The sequence below is a fragment of the Tenrec ecaudatus genome, chromosome 15 (genome assembly GCF_050624435.1).
Source record: "Tenrec ecaudatus isolate mTenEca1 chromosome 15, mTenEca1.hap1, whole genome shotgun sequence".
Classification (NCBI taxonomy): Eukaryota; Metazoa; Chordata; class Mammalia; order Afrosoricida; family Tenrecidae; genus Tenrec; species Tenrec ecaudatus.
The window spans coordinates 88,014,025-88,031,678 of record NC_134544.1 but is presented as its reverse complement, the minus strand read 5'-3'; the positions used below and the strand labels follow the sequence as shown (position 1 = coordinate 88,031,678).

Sequence of the window (17,654 nt, the reverse complement as noted above, 5' to 3'; positions counted from 1 at the left end):
ATTCCCTGTGTTTCCAGTTCTTATATGTACCAGTGTACATCCTCTGGTCTAGCCAGATTTGTAAGGTAGAATAGGGATCATGATAGTGGGGTGGGGGACAAGAAGGAAGTATTTAGGAACTAGAAGGAAGTTGTATGTTTCATTGTTGCTACATCTCACACTGACTGGCTCCTCTCCTCCCTGAGATGCTTCTGTAAGGGAATGTCCAATGGTCTACAAAGTGGCTTTGGGTCTCCACTCTGCACTCCCCACTCATTCACAATGATATGATATTTTGTTCTGATGATGCCTGATACCTGATCCCTTTGAAACCTTGTGATTGCACAGGCTGGTGTGTGTCTTCCATGTGGGTTTTGTTGCTTCTGAGCTAGATGGCTGCTTGTTTACCTTCAAGCCTTTAAGACACCAGACACTATATATTTTGATAGCTGGACACCATCAGCTTTCTTCACCACATTTTCTTATTCATCTGCTTTGCCTTAAGCGATTGTGTCGGTAAGGAGGGCATCATAGAATGCCAGTTTAATAAGACAAAGTATTCTTGCACTGAGGGAGTACTTAATTGGAGACCCAATGTCCATCTGTTACCTTAATACTAAACCTATAAATATATGTACATAGATCTATTTCCCCATCCTCATATATAAATATATTAACATATGTACATGCCTTTATTTAGACCTCTATAAATTCCTTTGCCCCCTAGGTCCTGTATTTTCTTTGGCTTTCCCCTTGCCCAACTACCATGCTCAGTCTTCATTTGGATTTCAGTAATTCCTCTTGATTGCATTATCCTTGATCACGCCCTACCAGGCCTCCTACACCCTCCTCGTGGCCGATTTGGATCACTTGTGTTTCTCTTGTCCCTATGTTTGTTAACACCACTTCCTTTACCCCCACCTCCCCCTGGAACTGTCAGTCCCGTTGTTTTCTCCTCCAAATCCTTCATCCAACTTATCTTATTTAGACAGACTTGTAGACATAATAACATGCACAAAAATAAGACAGAACAAAATCAAACAACAATACACAACAAAACAACAACTAACCAATGACAAAAAACAACAACAAAACACAAGAAAGAAAAGCTTTTAGTTAGCTCAAGGATTGTTTGTTGCCCTTTAGGAGTGTTTTCCAGTCCAGTCTGTTGGGGCATCAAGCCCTAGCCCCAAAGTCCACCTTTGGCATTCCCTGGTGGCCTTGCAGCTCTGTTCCCCTGCTGTTCTGTTGCACACCCTTAGTGTTTTGCCTCGGTGTTGTGGGATCAGATCAGGTGCAATTCCCATAGTGTGTCTCCAGTGTTGTCCCCTGTAGGGCTATAGGTCACTGAGGGACATCGTGTTTCATATTGGGTCGTCCATGTGGTCCTCTCTGTGGACTGGCTGTTCTGAGCAGGAACATTGTCCTCAAGGCCTGGCGGGCCAGGTTGTGCTCCACTCTCTTCTCCTCCCCCTTCATTTGCTCCCATGTGCTCGGATCAGATATGTCCCTCTCCCGGAACTGCAGATTCAGTGCTGTCCTCTGAAATAAATTATTCTGGCGGGAAGGGCAGGTGTCCACGTAGTTGGGTTTAGGGCCGGCCCCTCAGACCTCTCCACTAGTTCCGTACTCAACGCCAGCATGTTGCATTCACATCTTGGAGCACTGTCACCCTCTATCTTCCTGCCTTCACTGCCTTTGCAGTTGGTCTCTGGCATGCTTTCTCTTATGCATATCTCATTTCCCTGAGGTGGTTCTTTCTTTTGTGAACTTGGTCGGGCCATGGTGCTCAGTAGATTGGCAATCATGTCACCGTATAAAATTTGGAGCCCAGGTGGTGTGGAGGCTTATTTATAGGTCTGTTACCTCAAATCTCTCTAGCAAATAAAGATGAGACTCTGCACCCATTAAGATTTAGAGCATTGGAGGAAGTTCTAGTGAGGAGGTCTTCTCAATCATACATGGTAGATGTGAGTGAATACAGACAATAGAAGTGTGCTTGGTTACTCTTATATATTATGAATATTGTTTGCCATTTGTATAATGGTCCACCATGGGTGATCTTATGTGATAAACCAATCAATTGTCATAAATGTAGGTTAGAGTACACAACCTTTCATCCCTCTACCACCCTGATTTCTCATCGGTGTTATTGAGTTGGTTCTAGCTCATAGCAAACCTATGTAGAACAAAAAGGGACATTTCTCAGTACTGTGCCATCCTGATAATGTTCTTATGTTGGAGCCCATTTTTTGCAGCCTCTGTGTAAATCCATCTCATTAAGGAGCTTCCTTTATTATTCAATGTCCTCTAATTTCCCAAACATGATGTCCTTCTTTAGGGATTGGTCTCTCCTGAGAACATGTCCAAAGGATAAGATAAAGTCTCACCATCTCTGCCTTTAAGGAGCACTATGGACATATATATTCAAAGGCAGATTTTTTTCACTTTTGGCAGACCATGGTACTTTAAATGTTTGGTTGTTTTTTCCCATTACTACATTCTAACACTTTGATTTGTCTTCAGTCTTCCTTTCTATGCACTGAAGAATGTACAACTTGCACATTCAGTTTTCACAGGCAATTGAAAATACTAAGGCTGTACATTTGTTTAATTTCCTTTTCTCAGTTGTGTTTTAAATATATTTCTATGGGCTAAATCAATAACACTATAAACATAAGTATCTTATGCTCCAAGAAGATGATCGATAAAGTTCTGTGCCATAAAAGAACAAGGATGTCTCTAAGGCGAACCACAGTTTGATAGAACACACAGAGTTAGGGATGGATATGAAGGTCACACTTAACTTTAGCTCAATCTAAGATCAATTAGTTCCTATTGCATGGTCCTGATCAGTATGTGCCCTTTTTATGGAAACACAGAAGATATGGGTGCTATAGCAAAATGTGGTGAAGAAATTAGATGGTATCTGGCTATCAGAAAGAATAGTGACTGGTGTCTCAAAGCTTGTTTTCAAACTCACAGCCATCTAACTGTAATGTCAACTAAGCCCACATGGAAGAAGAGCACCAGCATGCATGCTCCAAGGATTGTCAATAATAACATCCAAATCTGAAGGAAATAATAGTATCAGAGCTTAATTTTTTAAACTCTGATTTACAGAAGGCTATGGATGACAGTTGAAAGCCAAAATACTTTAGCAGGATCTATACATGAAATAAGCCTCCAGTGATTTCTCTCTGACCATAATTAAAAGATGTGACTAACAGACAGACTGTTATACAGATGGTTATAGATTACTATCTAGTAGATTAAAATAAAAAACCTGATCTGAATAGTTGTCATATGATCTCACTTTTGATGCCTTTGACCTTAGTCTTTTTTTATTACTTTCTGGTTTGTTTTGTTTTTTGAATTGAGGTTTGTCTCTGTTTTTTTTTTTATGTTGTTATTGTTCACAGTCTTCTTGACTCTGTTATGTATTTTTCTGTATATTTTTGGTATACAGAACCCAGGTTGAGTGACTTTATAAAAACTAAAATTACATTAAGGGTTCCTGGAGGGTACAACATGGGAGGTAGGGATAGTGGGGAGTTCATGTCAAGGAATATATAAAGGAAGAAAATGTTGGAAACTGATTATAATAGTCGTTTACACTACATGATTGAACTATTGAATGATATGTTGTCTGGATTATGTCCTAGTACAATGATTTGAGGAAAAAGAAAGAAATAGAAAATACCAAGGCGGCAGGCACACCTTAAGATCTCCAAGGTAACATACTCCCCCCCCTCTCCCCCGAGCACTTTCAAGAGGTCTTTTGTAGCAGATTTATCCAATGCCATGGTTCACCAGATCTCTTGATTTCTGCTTCCAGGGGCATTTATCCAAGGCCATGGTTCACTTGATCTCTTGGCTTGTGCTTCCAGGGGCAATCATTGTGCATTCAAACAAGATGAAATTATTGACATGTTAATTATTGTTGCACTTGTGAAGAGTTGGGTCTTCTTTATATTGAGTTTTATTCTTTACTGAAGGCTGCAGTACTTGATCATCAGCAAATGTTACAAGTCAATCGCACTTTCGGGCATCAAAGTTTTGTCACTTGCATATTGTAGTGTTGTTAATATGCTTTCCTTCAATCCTAATGCCACATTTTTCTTCATAAAATCCAGCTTCTTCAACAAGCCCAGATGGAGGAAGCACACTAGCCTGTCTGATCATGACGTGTTTACCGGATCAGGTAACAGGCATCAGAAGACCCAAATCAAACAAAGAACCGCAAAATAAAAACACATTGTTGAGAATGAAAGATATTGGAGCAGAGACCCCACACCCTTCTATAGACAATGGAGCATCCCCTCACAGAAACATCACTAGGAAGAGATGAGTCAACCAGAGCACAGTGTAGGTCCGATAAAAACACACAATATTCCTCTGGTTCCTTGAGGCTTCCTCACCCCACACTCTCATGACCCCAGTCCTACTTTTCACTCTAGTCTAGAGCGGAGAATGGGTGCAAGGGCAGACATGAGATAAGAGCTTATGATGCACGGAATCCAGGAACAGTAATGGCGATAGCTAAACCAGGAGGGTAGGGAGACGGTGGGGAGCGTAAGGGGAAACAAATCTAAAAGATAGAGACATAAACACACACACACACACACACACACACACACACCAGGGTTAAGAAAAACAGAAACCATGTGGGAAGGCAGACAGTGGTTGGTGTAATATATGAAAATTATAATCACTTATAATTTAAAAAGGGGTCACAAGGGAGGAGGGGGAAAGGAGGACAAAAGAGGACCTGATACCAAGGTGTTTCAGATTCAAATAAATGCCAGCCAATATCATGTCTTGATAATTTATTCATTTATAACCGGACTGCTAGAATCTAAAAGAGATTCTTTGATTGCAGTTCTGAGTCCACATCTCAGTCCATCTTTAAGGCCGAAACACTCATTTATCACCTGCCAAGGGTTCAAGCAAGCATAAACAGAAGCAGAAAGCAACATCAATGGGTTAATTGTAACTTCAAGAAGAGTGAACATGCATTACACAGTACATTTCTTATCATAAAAGAAATAATGCCAAAATAGATTATAACATCCTGGTTACCATAACAAAATTAACTACACCATTACAACATCCAAGGGAGCAATATTGAATCAGAACCAACGATATATTGGAGAATCATCTAAACTAATTGTAGTGTCCAGAACCTGGGGACATAGGAGTACATTCTAAAATTAATCACCAGCAGAGACTTTCCCATAAGCGGAGGGAGAATGGGTTGGTCAACTAGCAGTCAGTTTTCTGAAATGGGAGGGAGGAACGGGCAAATTACTTAGCAGATTAAAAAAATCGAGCTTCTTTTCCTAGTCTGTCTCACAGGGCTCAGAAGGTAAATGGTTAGAAAATAATGCTGGTAAAATATGAACGAAAAAATATGCTTCCTAAAATTGATGTATGGATTGTTATAAGGACTGTAAGAGCCCCCAATAACATTTTTAAATTAAAAAATGATTAAGGGCAAAAATATCCAGTTTATCTGATTATTTTTTCAGAATATAGATTAATAAGTATGGGGAGAGGTCACATAACACTCCTGATTTTAAAACATGCAGTATCCCCTTCTGTTTCCACAAGAGCCTTTTGAATCATGTACAGGGTCCACAGGAGCACCATGAAGTGTTCTGGAATTCCTATTCTTCTCAAGGCTACCCATAGTAAATTATAATCAACACAGTCAAATGTCTTTACAGTCTGGGATACTCTGCTTTCAGCCAAGATCCATCTCTTCGCAGTAGTGGTGATCCCTTGTTCTACATCCTCTTCTGAATGCAGCCTAAAGCTCCAGCAGCTCTCTGTCAATGTCCTGCTGCATTCATTGCATGATTTACAGCAAAATTTTACTTCAATGATATCGTTCTATAAGGTGAGCATTTTATCTAGTCACGTTTCTTTGGAGCGGGTACCAGGATGGATCTCTTCCAGTCAGTTGGCCAGTGAATTGTCCTACACATTTCCTGGCATAGAAGAGTGAGTGTTCCATGTGGGAGCCACTGTGTCAATATATCATGTCAAGGGCCTTGCTCTTTTCAGGGTCCTTCTCCAAGGACAGGTCTTTTCTGAAAACAGATTGAAAGTATGTAAGAGGAAGTCTCACCATCCACACCTTTAAGAACTATGGTCATACTCCTTTCAAAACTGATATGTTTGTCCTTTTGGCACACTCTTCTTGATTTAAAACCATGCAATATTGAGTTGTTCTATTCCCACATCTGCTTCTTAATCCATGTAAAGGTCCTAGATAAGGACAATGTAGTGTTCTGGAATGCTCATTGTTATCAAGGATATCCACAGTTTGTAATGATGCACACAATTCCTGTGTTGTAGGAAGCTGGAATTTCTTGTGTCATGACTTCCCATCGATGTGCAGTTCCTCAAAATGGTGCTGCAAGATATATCCAAAAAGGGGTGGTGGATTTTACCTGGAATCTCCACAATCTGAACTGCTTTGCTCCCTATTTGGGTCAGATGGTTCATCTGAGAAGTCTCAGACTCTCTGCAAACACCCTGGACTTGACACATTCCTAGGGACAAGGAGGTGGAATGCCAGGACCCTAAATGTTAATAGAGACAAGGACCTTTCCCTAGGACCAACTGTAGTTAAAGCCATCCCTTATAGCCAGTCACCTAAGTTTATCTTTCCGCCCACCCAAACTGGGAGAGAATAACTTTCTGTTCTGAAAGCCTTACATATGTTGTATCACTTTCTTATACAATGAGCCTATAGCACATTTGGGTCTATTTGGGGGGAGGACTTGAGTGTATTCGATATTGTATTTTGAAAGATATGGATTTACTTGCTCAACTCAATATATACAAGGCAAACAGATTCAGGTGTACTGTTCACTATCTCTTTGACACCTCATTATCTTTTCAGGGCCTTCGGGGCATGTCTTAATATCTTCCCTGTGTGCAGTGGTTCATTACCTGTATGAATTTGTTGGGATCATAATTCTCAGTAGCATGTCAGTTATGTAATAGTGTCAGATTTGGATCTCTGGTCGAGTAGTAGGCTGTGTTGGTCTATTAATCAAGAGTTGGAGGCTTCATATGCACCAGGTCTCCAATTGAGAAAGATGAGAGTTCTGCTCCCATAAAGACTTATTGCAGTGTTTACCAAAGTACCTGATACTGCTCCTTGAGGGGAAATGGAATGGTCCTGTGGTGGAAAGCAGGTAACTGTACTTTATTCTATGGGAGAAATTGTGGCTCTCTAATCCTATAGTTACACTCTTAGAAACCCATAGGGGAAGTTCTACCCTTTCCTACATAGTTGCTATTAATCTGTTCATTTTCAATGGCAGTGAGAAATTTTTTCCCCATTTTATTCTGAATTCTGTGCTATAATAGAAGCGTTTTCAATTCACAGCTAGGCTGTGGGTAATTTTTCTGCTTTCCTGAGAAGAGGACATGCAGTAGGACCAATTATTTTGGGAGCCTGTGATTGGTAGCATTTGGGAACTAGGGGGCAGTTCTAACTGTCCATAGGTTGGCTATGAGCGGGAATGGACACAATGGCACTGGATTTGGTTTATTTTTTATGATAAATGTGGCACTGCAGAATGGATCAGGTATGATGGAATCATGTATGAAGGTATTCCATGGTACAAGGATTCAGGGTGTGGCAGTATATCTTTTATTTCTTCATAATCTTTTTGAGATAAAGGTAAGGGGATTTTCCTGAGGTGTGACTCCACAAACTTTTGTCTCTGAAAGCATGAGAGAGAATTGGGAAGACAGAAGCAGGACATGACTACAGCATGAAATGAGAGCTGTATCAGAGTTCTGTGGACCAAAAAATCCTACTCAGTAAACCTTTAGGACCCAAAGTAATGCTGATGCCAACATACAAGGTGCTGTTTAAGGCAGGTCAGGCCCACAGATGTTGCCAGCAGATAAGGACCTTGCCTCTGACTCAATAGAGGAAGAGGGCCTTATCCTATGGCTAATGCCCTTAATTTGGATTTGACCCACCGACTGTATAAGAAAATGAATGTTGAATGGAAAACCCACAATTAGTGATGCTTCCTTAAACCCACGTAAGAACTAAGAAAAAGTCCTGGACTTTTCCCTGGAGGTCAGTCCTCTAAACCCATCCAGTGGGATGAAGTGATTGGTCCTGTACTATGGAGAGACAAACCTCTGGAAAGATAGTTGATTAGGTCTTTTATACTAACCATATGACAGGTGCTTTGAATTTACCAACCAATCCCTGGAGAGAGATAAAAGGCCATCTATTCCTGGAATGAGTTACAGTATCATAAACCCAATGGTAGCCCTGGTGGTGTGGTGGTTAAGAGTTGGGCTGTGATCCCCAAGTTCACTTTCAAACAGCCAGTTGTTCCGAGGGAAAAGACAGTGTTTTCTATACTTGCAAAGAGTTGGAGACTCAGAAACTCACAGCGCCCGTTTTACTCTCTCCTGTAGGATTGTCACAAGTGAGAACCGACTGGATGGCAGTGAGTCAGTGTGTTTGTGAAACCCAAAGGGGCACTTCTCCTATTTTCTAGAAAGTGGCTCTGAGTCACAGTAGACTTAATATCAGGGGATTTGTCCTAAGTGCAGAAGTAAGATTGATAAATATTCAAAACGTCAAAGCCATATGGCATATGAGATTCAGTTTCATAAAGCTATTTCTGGAAGTGTATTGCTTATCCCGCCTTCCCTTTCACAGTTTTTCTGCTATTGAAATCACATGGGTTAATGGTACAGTGAGTCATGTGTGATTGAGGTTCTGTGTCAACTTGGCTCGGCCATAATGTCAGCTTACATGACAATGCTTGACATAATGCCATCACTTTCATGAAGAGATTTGTTGTCAGCAGCCAGGATTGGGAGGTGTTATCCTGGTGGGTGTGGTTTTGCCCAGTATAAATGTAAGTGGATCCTCTCTGTAAGCTGTGCAGCTTTTGGCCAGGTCCAGAAACTCACCAGAAGTGTGGATCTCCAGACGTGAGGCAGAATCTTGCCATATTTCCTACATAGCTTGGATTCATCGTTTGCACAGCCCGTGAGGAATGAGCCTACCATCTAATCTGCCCATTTGGGATTCATCAAGCCCTCAACCTACTTGAATCAAGAGAAGGGTTCACAGTGACATCTGAGATTTGCCAGCCTCTACAACTGTGAATTGAAAAGGTAAGTAGTGTGACTAGGACTTTTCCCTATATATTTCTGACAGGGTGGCACGATGGGAGTAAAAAATGGGGTTTGTACTATGGTAAAGGGCACCATCTCAGAAACTCACGAGGGAAGTTCTACCCTATCCTACAGGGTCTCTATGAGTCAGCCTTGACTCAATGTCTTTCAATGACTAAAGGTGCTGGAACCAAGATTGCAGAGGGCTGGGGTCACCCACTTGGTTCTCCCTCAGGTTTGAGCAGATGCTGCTTAACCTTCCCATGTCAGGATTCTATTTGGAGCAGATTTGTCAGAATGAGGGCAGGGACCCACTCAGCATCTTGGAGCTTGCCATCCAGAGTGATGTTGCAACATGAGGCTTCACCCATGGCCTCTCTGGCGTGGCTGTCCATAGAGTTTTCCCACCCTTGTTCACGGCAGCTATTGTCTGGAGAGAGAGGGAGGCAGTGAAAGTCATGGTGGAGACCTGACCCTTCATCTCACCCCCCCGCTCGTTGTTCTAGTGACAATCTCAGAGGACATCTTTTAAAGCTTGTGAGAGATAGTTGTCTTCATATTCGCAGTGTCAAGAGTTTTTTGTTGTTGTGTTTATTTATTTTTTAACAATTTATTGGGGCTCATACAATTCTTATCACAGTTCATACATATACATACATCAATTGTATAAAGCACATCTGTACAGACTTTTCCCTAATCATTTTTTTCTCCGATTTTCTTTTTTTACATTTTATTAGGGACTCATACAACTCTTATCACCATCCATACATATACATACATCAATTGTATAAAGCACATCCATACATTCCAGTGTCAAGAGTTTTTAGGGTAATTTGATTTCCAGTTGTTTTTAACTTACGGTGGCCCGTGTTTGTTAAAGGAGAACTGTGGCTCAGTGTTTTCAAAGGTTTTTGTCAAAAGTAAGTCACCAGGCCTGTCTCTTAAAGTATTTTTGAGAAGAAACTATCCATCTTCTAAGTTAGCTTCTAAACATTCTAACTGTTTGTGTTATTAGGGGGTTCCAAGTTTAAAGAAGTGAACTGTGAATTTCACATTTATTCAAGAAAAAAATGACATACATCATGATGTTTTTATTTTGGAGAATTTAAAGAGTTATTTTCTTTTTTATTTTTTTTTCTTCTTCTTTTTTTTTTTTAATTTTAACAATTTATTGGGGCTCATACAATTCTTTTCACAGTTCATATATATACATACATCAATTGTATAAAGCACATCTGTACAGTCTTTGCCCTAATCATTTTTTTCTCTTTTCTTCTTTTACATTTTATTAGGGACTCATACAACTCTTACCACAATCCATACATAGATATACATCAATTGTATAAAGCACATCCATACATTCCCTGCCCCAATCATTCTCAAGGCATTTGCTCTCCACTTAAGCCCCTTGCATCAGGTCCTCTTTTTTTTCCCCTCCTCCCTCCCCCTTCACCCCTCCCTCATATGCCCTTGGTAATTTATACATCGTTGTTTTGTCATATCTTGCCCTATCCGGAGTCTCCCTTCCCCCCTTCTCTGCCGTCCCTCTCCCAGGGAAGAGGTCACATGTGGATCCTTGTAATCAGTTCCCCCTTTCCAACCCACTCACCCTCCACTCTCCCAGCATCGTCCCTCACACCCTTGGTCCTGAAGGTATCATCCACCCTGGATTCCCTGTACCTCCAACCCTCATATGCACCAGTGTACAGCCTCTGTCCTATCCAGCCCTGCAAGGTAGAATTCGGATCATGGTAGTTGGGGGGAGGAAGCATCCAGGATCTGGGGGAAAGCTGTGTTCTTCATCGATACTACCTCACACCCTAATTAACCCATCTCCTCTCCTAAATCCCTCTATGAGGGGATCTCCATTGGTCGACACTTGGGCCTTGGGTCTCCACTCTGCACTTCCCCCTTCATTTAATATGATATATATATACATATATATACATACATATATACATATACACATATATACACATACATACACACACTTATATCTTTTTTTTTTTTTGCATGATGCCTTATACCTGGTCCCTTGGGCACCTCGTGATCGCACTGGCCGGTGTGCTTCTTCCATGTGGGCTTATTTGCTTCTGAGCTAGATGGCCGCTTGTTAACCTTCAAGCCTTTAAGACCCCAGACACTATCTCTTTTGATAGCCGGGCACCATCAGCTTTCTTCACCACATTTACTTGTTCACACACTTTGGCTCCAGCCGTTGTGTCGGGAGAGTGAGCATCATAGAGTTCCAATTTAATAAAAGAAGGTATTCATGCATTGAGGGAGTGTTTGAGTAGAGGCCCAAGGTCCTTCCGCCACCTTAATACTTGACCTATAAATATAGACACATAGATCTATTTCCCCATCCTCCTATATATATTTGCATGTACATGTCTTTGTCTAGACCTCCATGAATGCCCTTTGACTCCTAGCTCTTTCCTCCATCTCCCTTGACTTTCCTCCTGCCCTACTACCATGCTTCATCGCCACCTGGGCTAGAGTATACCTCTTCTCTAAGCAACCTTACCCTTGATCATTTCCCAGCAGGCCTGCCACTCCCACTTCTCTACCATTTGGGGTCCCATGTTTTTCCCTTGTCCCTGGGTTTGTTAACACCACTTCCTTACCCCCCCCTACCCCCCCACCCCAAGTCCCCCCAAAACTGTCGGTCCCGTTGTTTTTCCTCCAGATAGTTCATCCAGCCTGTCCTATTCAGACAGACCTGTGGAGTCACTAACATGCACGAAAACTAGACAGAGGAAAACAAAGCAACAGTATACAACCAGACAACAAAACAACAAAAACAAACCACTGACAAAGAACAGAATAAAACAGTTCACAAGAGAAAAGCTTGTAGTTAGTTCAGGGATCGTTTGCTGGCCCTTAGGAGTGTTTTCCAGTCCAGTCTGTTGGGGCACCACGCCCTGGCCCCAAAGTCCACTTTCAGCATTCCCTGGGGACCTTGCCACTCCATTCCCTTGCTGTTCCGCTGCACTCCCCCAGTGATTTGCCTCGGTGTGGTGGGATCAGGTCAGGTGCAATTCCCACACTGTGTCTCCGGTGCTGTCCCCTGTATCGCCCTTAGTCACTGAGGGGCATCATGTCTCATAGTGGGGCCAACCATGTTCTTCTCTCTGTGGACTGGCTGCTCTACTCAGGAACATCATCATCACGGCCTGGTGGGCCAGGCTGTGCTCCACTCTCTCCTCCTGCCCCTTCATCTGCTCCCGTGTGCTCTGATCAAATATGTCCATCTCCCAGAGCTGCAGAGTCAATGTCGTCCTTTGGAAAAAATTCTTCTCGGGGGAGGGGCAGGAATCCACTTAATTTATGGTGCTGGGGCCAGCCTCCCAGACCTCTCCACCGGTTCCCTCCTCCACGCCGGGATATTGCATTCACACCTTGCGACACTGGGTTGAAGTCTGGTCCCACTTTCCCTGTGGAGATATAAACAATACCCTCCCCTTGGGTGGATTAATGCCCTATGACCCCACTACCCTTTTCTTCCTTGTATTTATCCTGTTGTTTTCCTTTCCCCACCTCCTCCACCATTGTCTACCATGTACATCCCTGGTTTTGGTCTGGTCTCTTTCATACTACCCCTAAAGAGTTATTTTCTAATTAAATTCTTCATTTTAAGATATTTGGGTTTGCAATTAGATCTGTTTTGTTCCATTTTCTAGTAAAATTCTCTAAGGCTTTAGGAAAAAGGCATTGCATTTAGTTTGTTGCTGATGTTTCTAAGATGATTACTAGGTGTGGCATAAGAGTGGATCAATCAATGACAAGGTGGGTGAAGAAAACACAGGCCTAAGTAAAAGACTGATAGGATTTTCACTTTGGAATCTGGGTGGGTCTAATCCAATAAAAATTGTGTTGAGAGATTTACATTCCTATGGTGAGAATATTTTTTTCAGATACATAATTCATAAATTTTATTTATGGATCCTAAAATATGTGTCTTTGACTGGATGTTTTAGGCTGTTCTTGTTGTTAAGGGCTTTGAAATTGGTCCTGAATCATACTTACCGTCTGGTCTGACTTATAGTTAGCCTATGTCAAGGTGGAATAAATTCTGTCCAATTCACGATCATACTCACAATTGTTATATTGGAGCTGATTGCTGCAGTTACCATGTCAGTTCATCTCAATGAACGTTTTCCTATATTTTCTCTGAACCTTGTGTTTATCAAGCCTGCGATTTTCCAAGGACTGAAATGTTAATCTAGTAGAGGTCAGTGCCTGCTCCTTGGTATTTTTTTTCCTTCAAATCATACAATATTAAAACAACGTCCTTTCTATCAGAAGCCAGTATTTTCTTGCTTTGTTTTTTTTTTCTCTCTAAGAAAAGCTTTTAGTTTGAGTTCAATGAAATATGCTTTGTCTCTGAATGCAAGTCATAATTGGGTCTTAATTTGACTCTCTCTAACATTCACCTACTGAGGATAAATGCATCCAATGATGCAGATTGTTTGTGACATAGACATATTTGATTTTCTGTTTCAATTTTCTGCTTCTTATACATATGAAATCAGAAAATGCAATGATTAAGATGTTAGATGAAAAATAATAGTCATTAGTTCCAATTCACCAGCTGTTTCTTGTAGAAACAGGAGAAATATATGCCTAGAGAGAGATGGCACAGTCAGATTCCATAAAGGTTACAGCCTTAAAGAGAATGCACTGGTGCAGTGCTCCTGAATTCTATGGGGGGTTTATTCTATTATAAGATTACCTTGCTTGTCTTAGTAAAATGAGGTGGGTATATTTTTCAATTATGTGGTGTAGGCTGAGTTTAAACTGCCAGGCTCTGTGTTAGAGACAAAGCTGTGGATCATTGACCTCCACCCCACTCAGGGCTCCTTATGCTATGCTTTCACTTTTATAACAAAAATTGGATATGTATATATAGATATATATTTATTTAATCCTAAAATGTTTCTAAAGATTGTATAACTTAGGAACTAGACTCAAATTATAAAATAACTTAGATCTCACAACTTCTGAATTGTTTTCTTTAACCCTTTTTTTGGTTACTTTTGCTGGTATCTCTAGGGGCGTGGGAATGGGAGGCAGGATGAGAAAGCTGGAACTAGATAGGACTGCCTGTGATGGTGGTTCATACTGAGTTTCAAATCTGCTGGTCATTATTTCTAAATTCTATGAACTTAAGATGCAACCGCCCCAATGGTAACACAATGTTTGAGCGCTCTCACTACTTTCAGGTTTATGCCTAACACGGAGAGTTACACAAACGTCTTTCATAGCCAATGCTTTGTGTACTTCTACTGGTTTTTCCAAGGTTCAGCTTTTAGCTTTAATCAGGATGGCTATTGCATGTTTCCCTTGAAGTGCTTGATGAATTATCTCTGTTTTGTGCTGCTTAATTTTTTAAAGATGATTCACCCACTTTTAAGTTGACCATTGAAGTCATCCTGCGCAAATTTTGTTTTTCCTACTAAGTTCAGTGAAATCTTCACTTTTTCTGCTCCGTATTGGAGCCCTGTGGGAGCCCCATTGGGCTGCCAAGTGAACAGTTCCAGTGACCCGCCGCTCCATGCTGAAAGACAAGGCTTTTAGCGCTTGTCTAGAGTTACAGCCTGGGGTGCCAGCTGCGATAGCGGAGGACTTATGTCGCGGCTCCACTTGGTCTACAGTCGCTTGGGGAATACCTCTAGCAGTTCTTGCCGTCACCGCTTCCATTTTGCCCCCATGTCCTTTCTCAGCTCACTCCATGCTCATCTCGCATACGGACCACCTGTGGGCCCGCTTCTCTTGGGAGCACCCACCCAGGCACAGGGCTCCAGCAAGCAGAATGAGAAGGTCGAGCGAGAGAGGTCCGTCCACCCTGGCTGCAACTGGGCCAGAAGAAACGGTCCAGGAAGAAGGAATGGAATCGAATGGAAGAGAATTCACTCCAGAGACAAAACAGCTCCTCTTCTCTATTATAACTATTCCCCTGACAATACAAACTTTGTGTTTTCAGGTTCTGCAGCATTCCAGACCTCAGGCACAGAATCAGGATGGGAAAAAGACGGTGTGTCTCTCCACTCAAGCCCAAGTTGGCAGCAGCAAGCGGAACACACAGTCACGGGAACCAGTCCACAACTGTGACCGCCTCTATTTCAGGACCTCCTAAAAACAAACAGCATGTGGACAGCAACCATGGACGGGAAAATGTATCGGACTTAACGCTGGGGCCTGAAAATTATCCAATTACACGAATGAATCCCACATCAGGAGCGCTGAGCCCTCTCCCCTGGCCCAACGGAACTGCCAACACCACCAAGAACCTGGTGGTGACTGCAGAGATGTGCTGCTACAGCTTTGATGTGCTCTACTGTCACCTCTATGGCTTCCCACAGCCACGACTTCCTAGATTCACCAATGACCCCTATCCACTGTTTGTGACATGGGAGACAGGGCGGGATAAGCGTCTCTGGGGCTGCATTGGAACCTTCTCAGCCATGAATCTTCACCCAGGACTCAGGGAATACTCGTTAACCAGTGCACTTATGGACAGTCGATTTCCCCCAATGACGCGAGAGGAGCTACCTAAGCTTTTCTGCTCTGTCTCCCTCCTTACTAACTTTAAGGTTGCCAGTGATTACCTGGACTGGGAGGTAGGGGTCAATGGAATTCTAATTGAATTCATCAGTGAAAAGGGCATCAAATGTACAGCCACATATTTACCTGAGGTTGCTAAAGAACAAGACTGGGATCAGATCCAGACCATAGACTCATTGCTCAGGAAAGGTGGTTTTAAGGCTCCAATTACCAGTGAATTCCGAAAAACGATCAAACTCACCAGGTACCGAAGTGAGAAGGTGACAATCAGTTATGCAGAGTATGTTGCTTCTCATCAGCACTGTTTCCAAAACGGCACCCTTCATGCCCCACCCCTCTACAATCATGACTCCTGACACAAGACTGCATGACCAATCTCACCCCCTATGGCAGCTAATGGCTATGACATCATTGGAGCAGACCCCTCCTCTTCCTGGTCCAGTTGCTTCCATTACTGCACCATGTTATGATGCTAGCTTCCATTGCCAAGTCAGCTCCAGCTAAATAAAGGGATGATGGGGTTGCATTGAATGAAACAACTTGAGGGGCCCAAGCCTTGTCTCAGCCTTTCCTCTATGGGGTTCAGTTGGATTGGGGCTTCTCCAAGATTGGTGAGAATTACTATGTTGGTTCAGAGGACCTGTGACATGCAGGTACCACTGGTGATTTGCTGCATGTGTATTGGCTACACAAGGAAGCTGAAATTGAAGATCCATGAAGGCTTAAACCATACACATCCCTATCACCTCCCAAGATCAAGTAGGCAGTCTGGGCAATGGAGACTAATCAGAAACATTATAGGTTTTAAATAGCTTTTTTCATAAAAGAAAACTTTCATTTAATTGCATACCTAGAATTGATCACAGCTTCCATACTTCCTACACTGACATCCTGATAGGATTGAAAGTGGGCACCATGAATCCTCTGTGGTTCCTGGACAGGGCAGCCACGTCAGAAGCCTTTTGGGAGGCATAGGTCCACTGACAGGGTTCAAGAAACTACATCTTACTGTGAGTTGCATTTTGTAGCATTCTTTATTTAGAGTGTTGTGCAGCCTGCTGAGGAATGGAATGGAATGGAGATGCCGAAAGGAGGACCTGATGTCATTGCTACACACGTGTGAAGGAGTTGTCTGTTCCTTACCAACTGGACACCTCAAATCCTCTTCTGGGAGCACTGCCTATAGCTGGATCTCGGTTCTCAGAAAGCAGAGATCAAAGAAGCAGCTGGCTTGACCTTTGTAAGGACACCTTGTTCTAGGGAAGAATTCAGGGCCTCCAAGCGGTTTTTCTTTTCAGGCACGCATTCTGAAAGACCTTTATACAAGCTAGTTCTTAAAGGACTTTAAAACAAAGCTGTTAATAAACAAGGTGGCTCTTCAGCTTGTCTAAAGTATTGGACATCTCCACTGCACCAGAGAAAATTCCTAAACTCATTCAAGATATTTCAACCTTCTTGTGACATATTGCCTGTTGCCGTTGTTGCTAATTTCCACGTCTGTCAGCAAGTATCTCCTGTCTGGCTTATTCTTCACTAATTTGGTGGCAGAGTTCATAGAACGAAGGGACTTGGAAGATGCTTTGGATATATCTTAACAGAGGCACTGCTAAATTGATTGATGGGAAGATTTAGCCAGAAGAAAGATTCCCAAGGATATTATTACTGCTTTTCAGCAACACATTTAGAGAATTCATAAAATGGATTGGATATCAACCCAATGAACACAATGATTGGTATATTAAAGTTTATATGGACAAGGCGTGGCTTTCTGAAATGGGCCAAAGGAGCTCCTTTGAGATTCCTCCTGCCAGGAATGTACAAATGGGTACAATTTGAGGAACATTCTGTTCCAGGCATTAGTGTCTTTGGTTTTTAGGTGACAATGAGAATGTAAGTGGATCTTCTTGACACTGTGCTCTGCTGTTCTGACAAGG

The 17,654-nt window shown here is 42.2% G+C and overlaps 1 protein-coding gene across 1 annotated transcript; it reads left to right on the top strand.

The window, feature by feature from the left end:
* The first annotated feature begins 15,176 nt into the window (after window positions 1-15,176).
* LOC142427888 (AMMECR1-like protein) lies at window positions 15,177-16,076 on the top strand. Its single transcript, XM_075533013.1, has 2 exons — window positions 15,177-15,556; window positions 15,662-16,076. The coding sequence occupies exons 1-2, from the start codon at window positions 15,177-15,179 to the stop codon at window positions 16,074-16,076; spliced, it is 795 nt and encodes a 264-aa protein (XP_075389128.1).
* The last annotated feature ends 1,578 nt before the right edge of the window (window positions 16,077-17,654 follow it).

What these genes read in the sequence shown, in the direction of transcription:
- LOC142427888 (XM_075533013.1), top strand. Translation starts at nt 15,177, where the DNA reads ATGGGAAAAAGACGGTGTGTCTCTCCACTCAAGCCCAAGTTGGCAGCA. An exon ending in ACCAATGACCCCTATCCACT is followed by an intron (nt 15,557 to 15,661) that starts GTTTGTGACATG and finishes CTCGTTAACCAG; the next exon opens with TGCACTTATGGACAGTCGAT.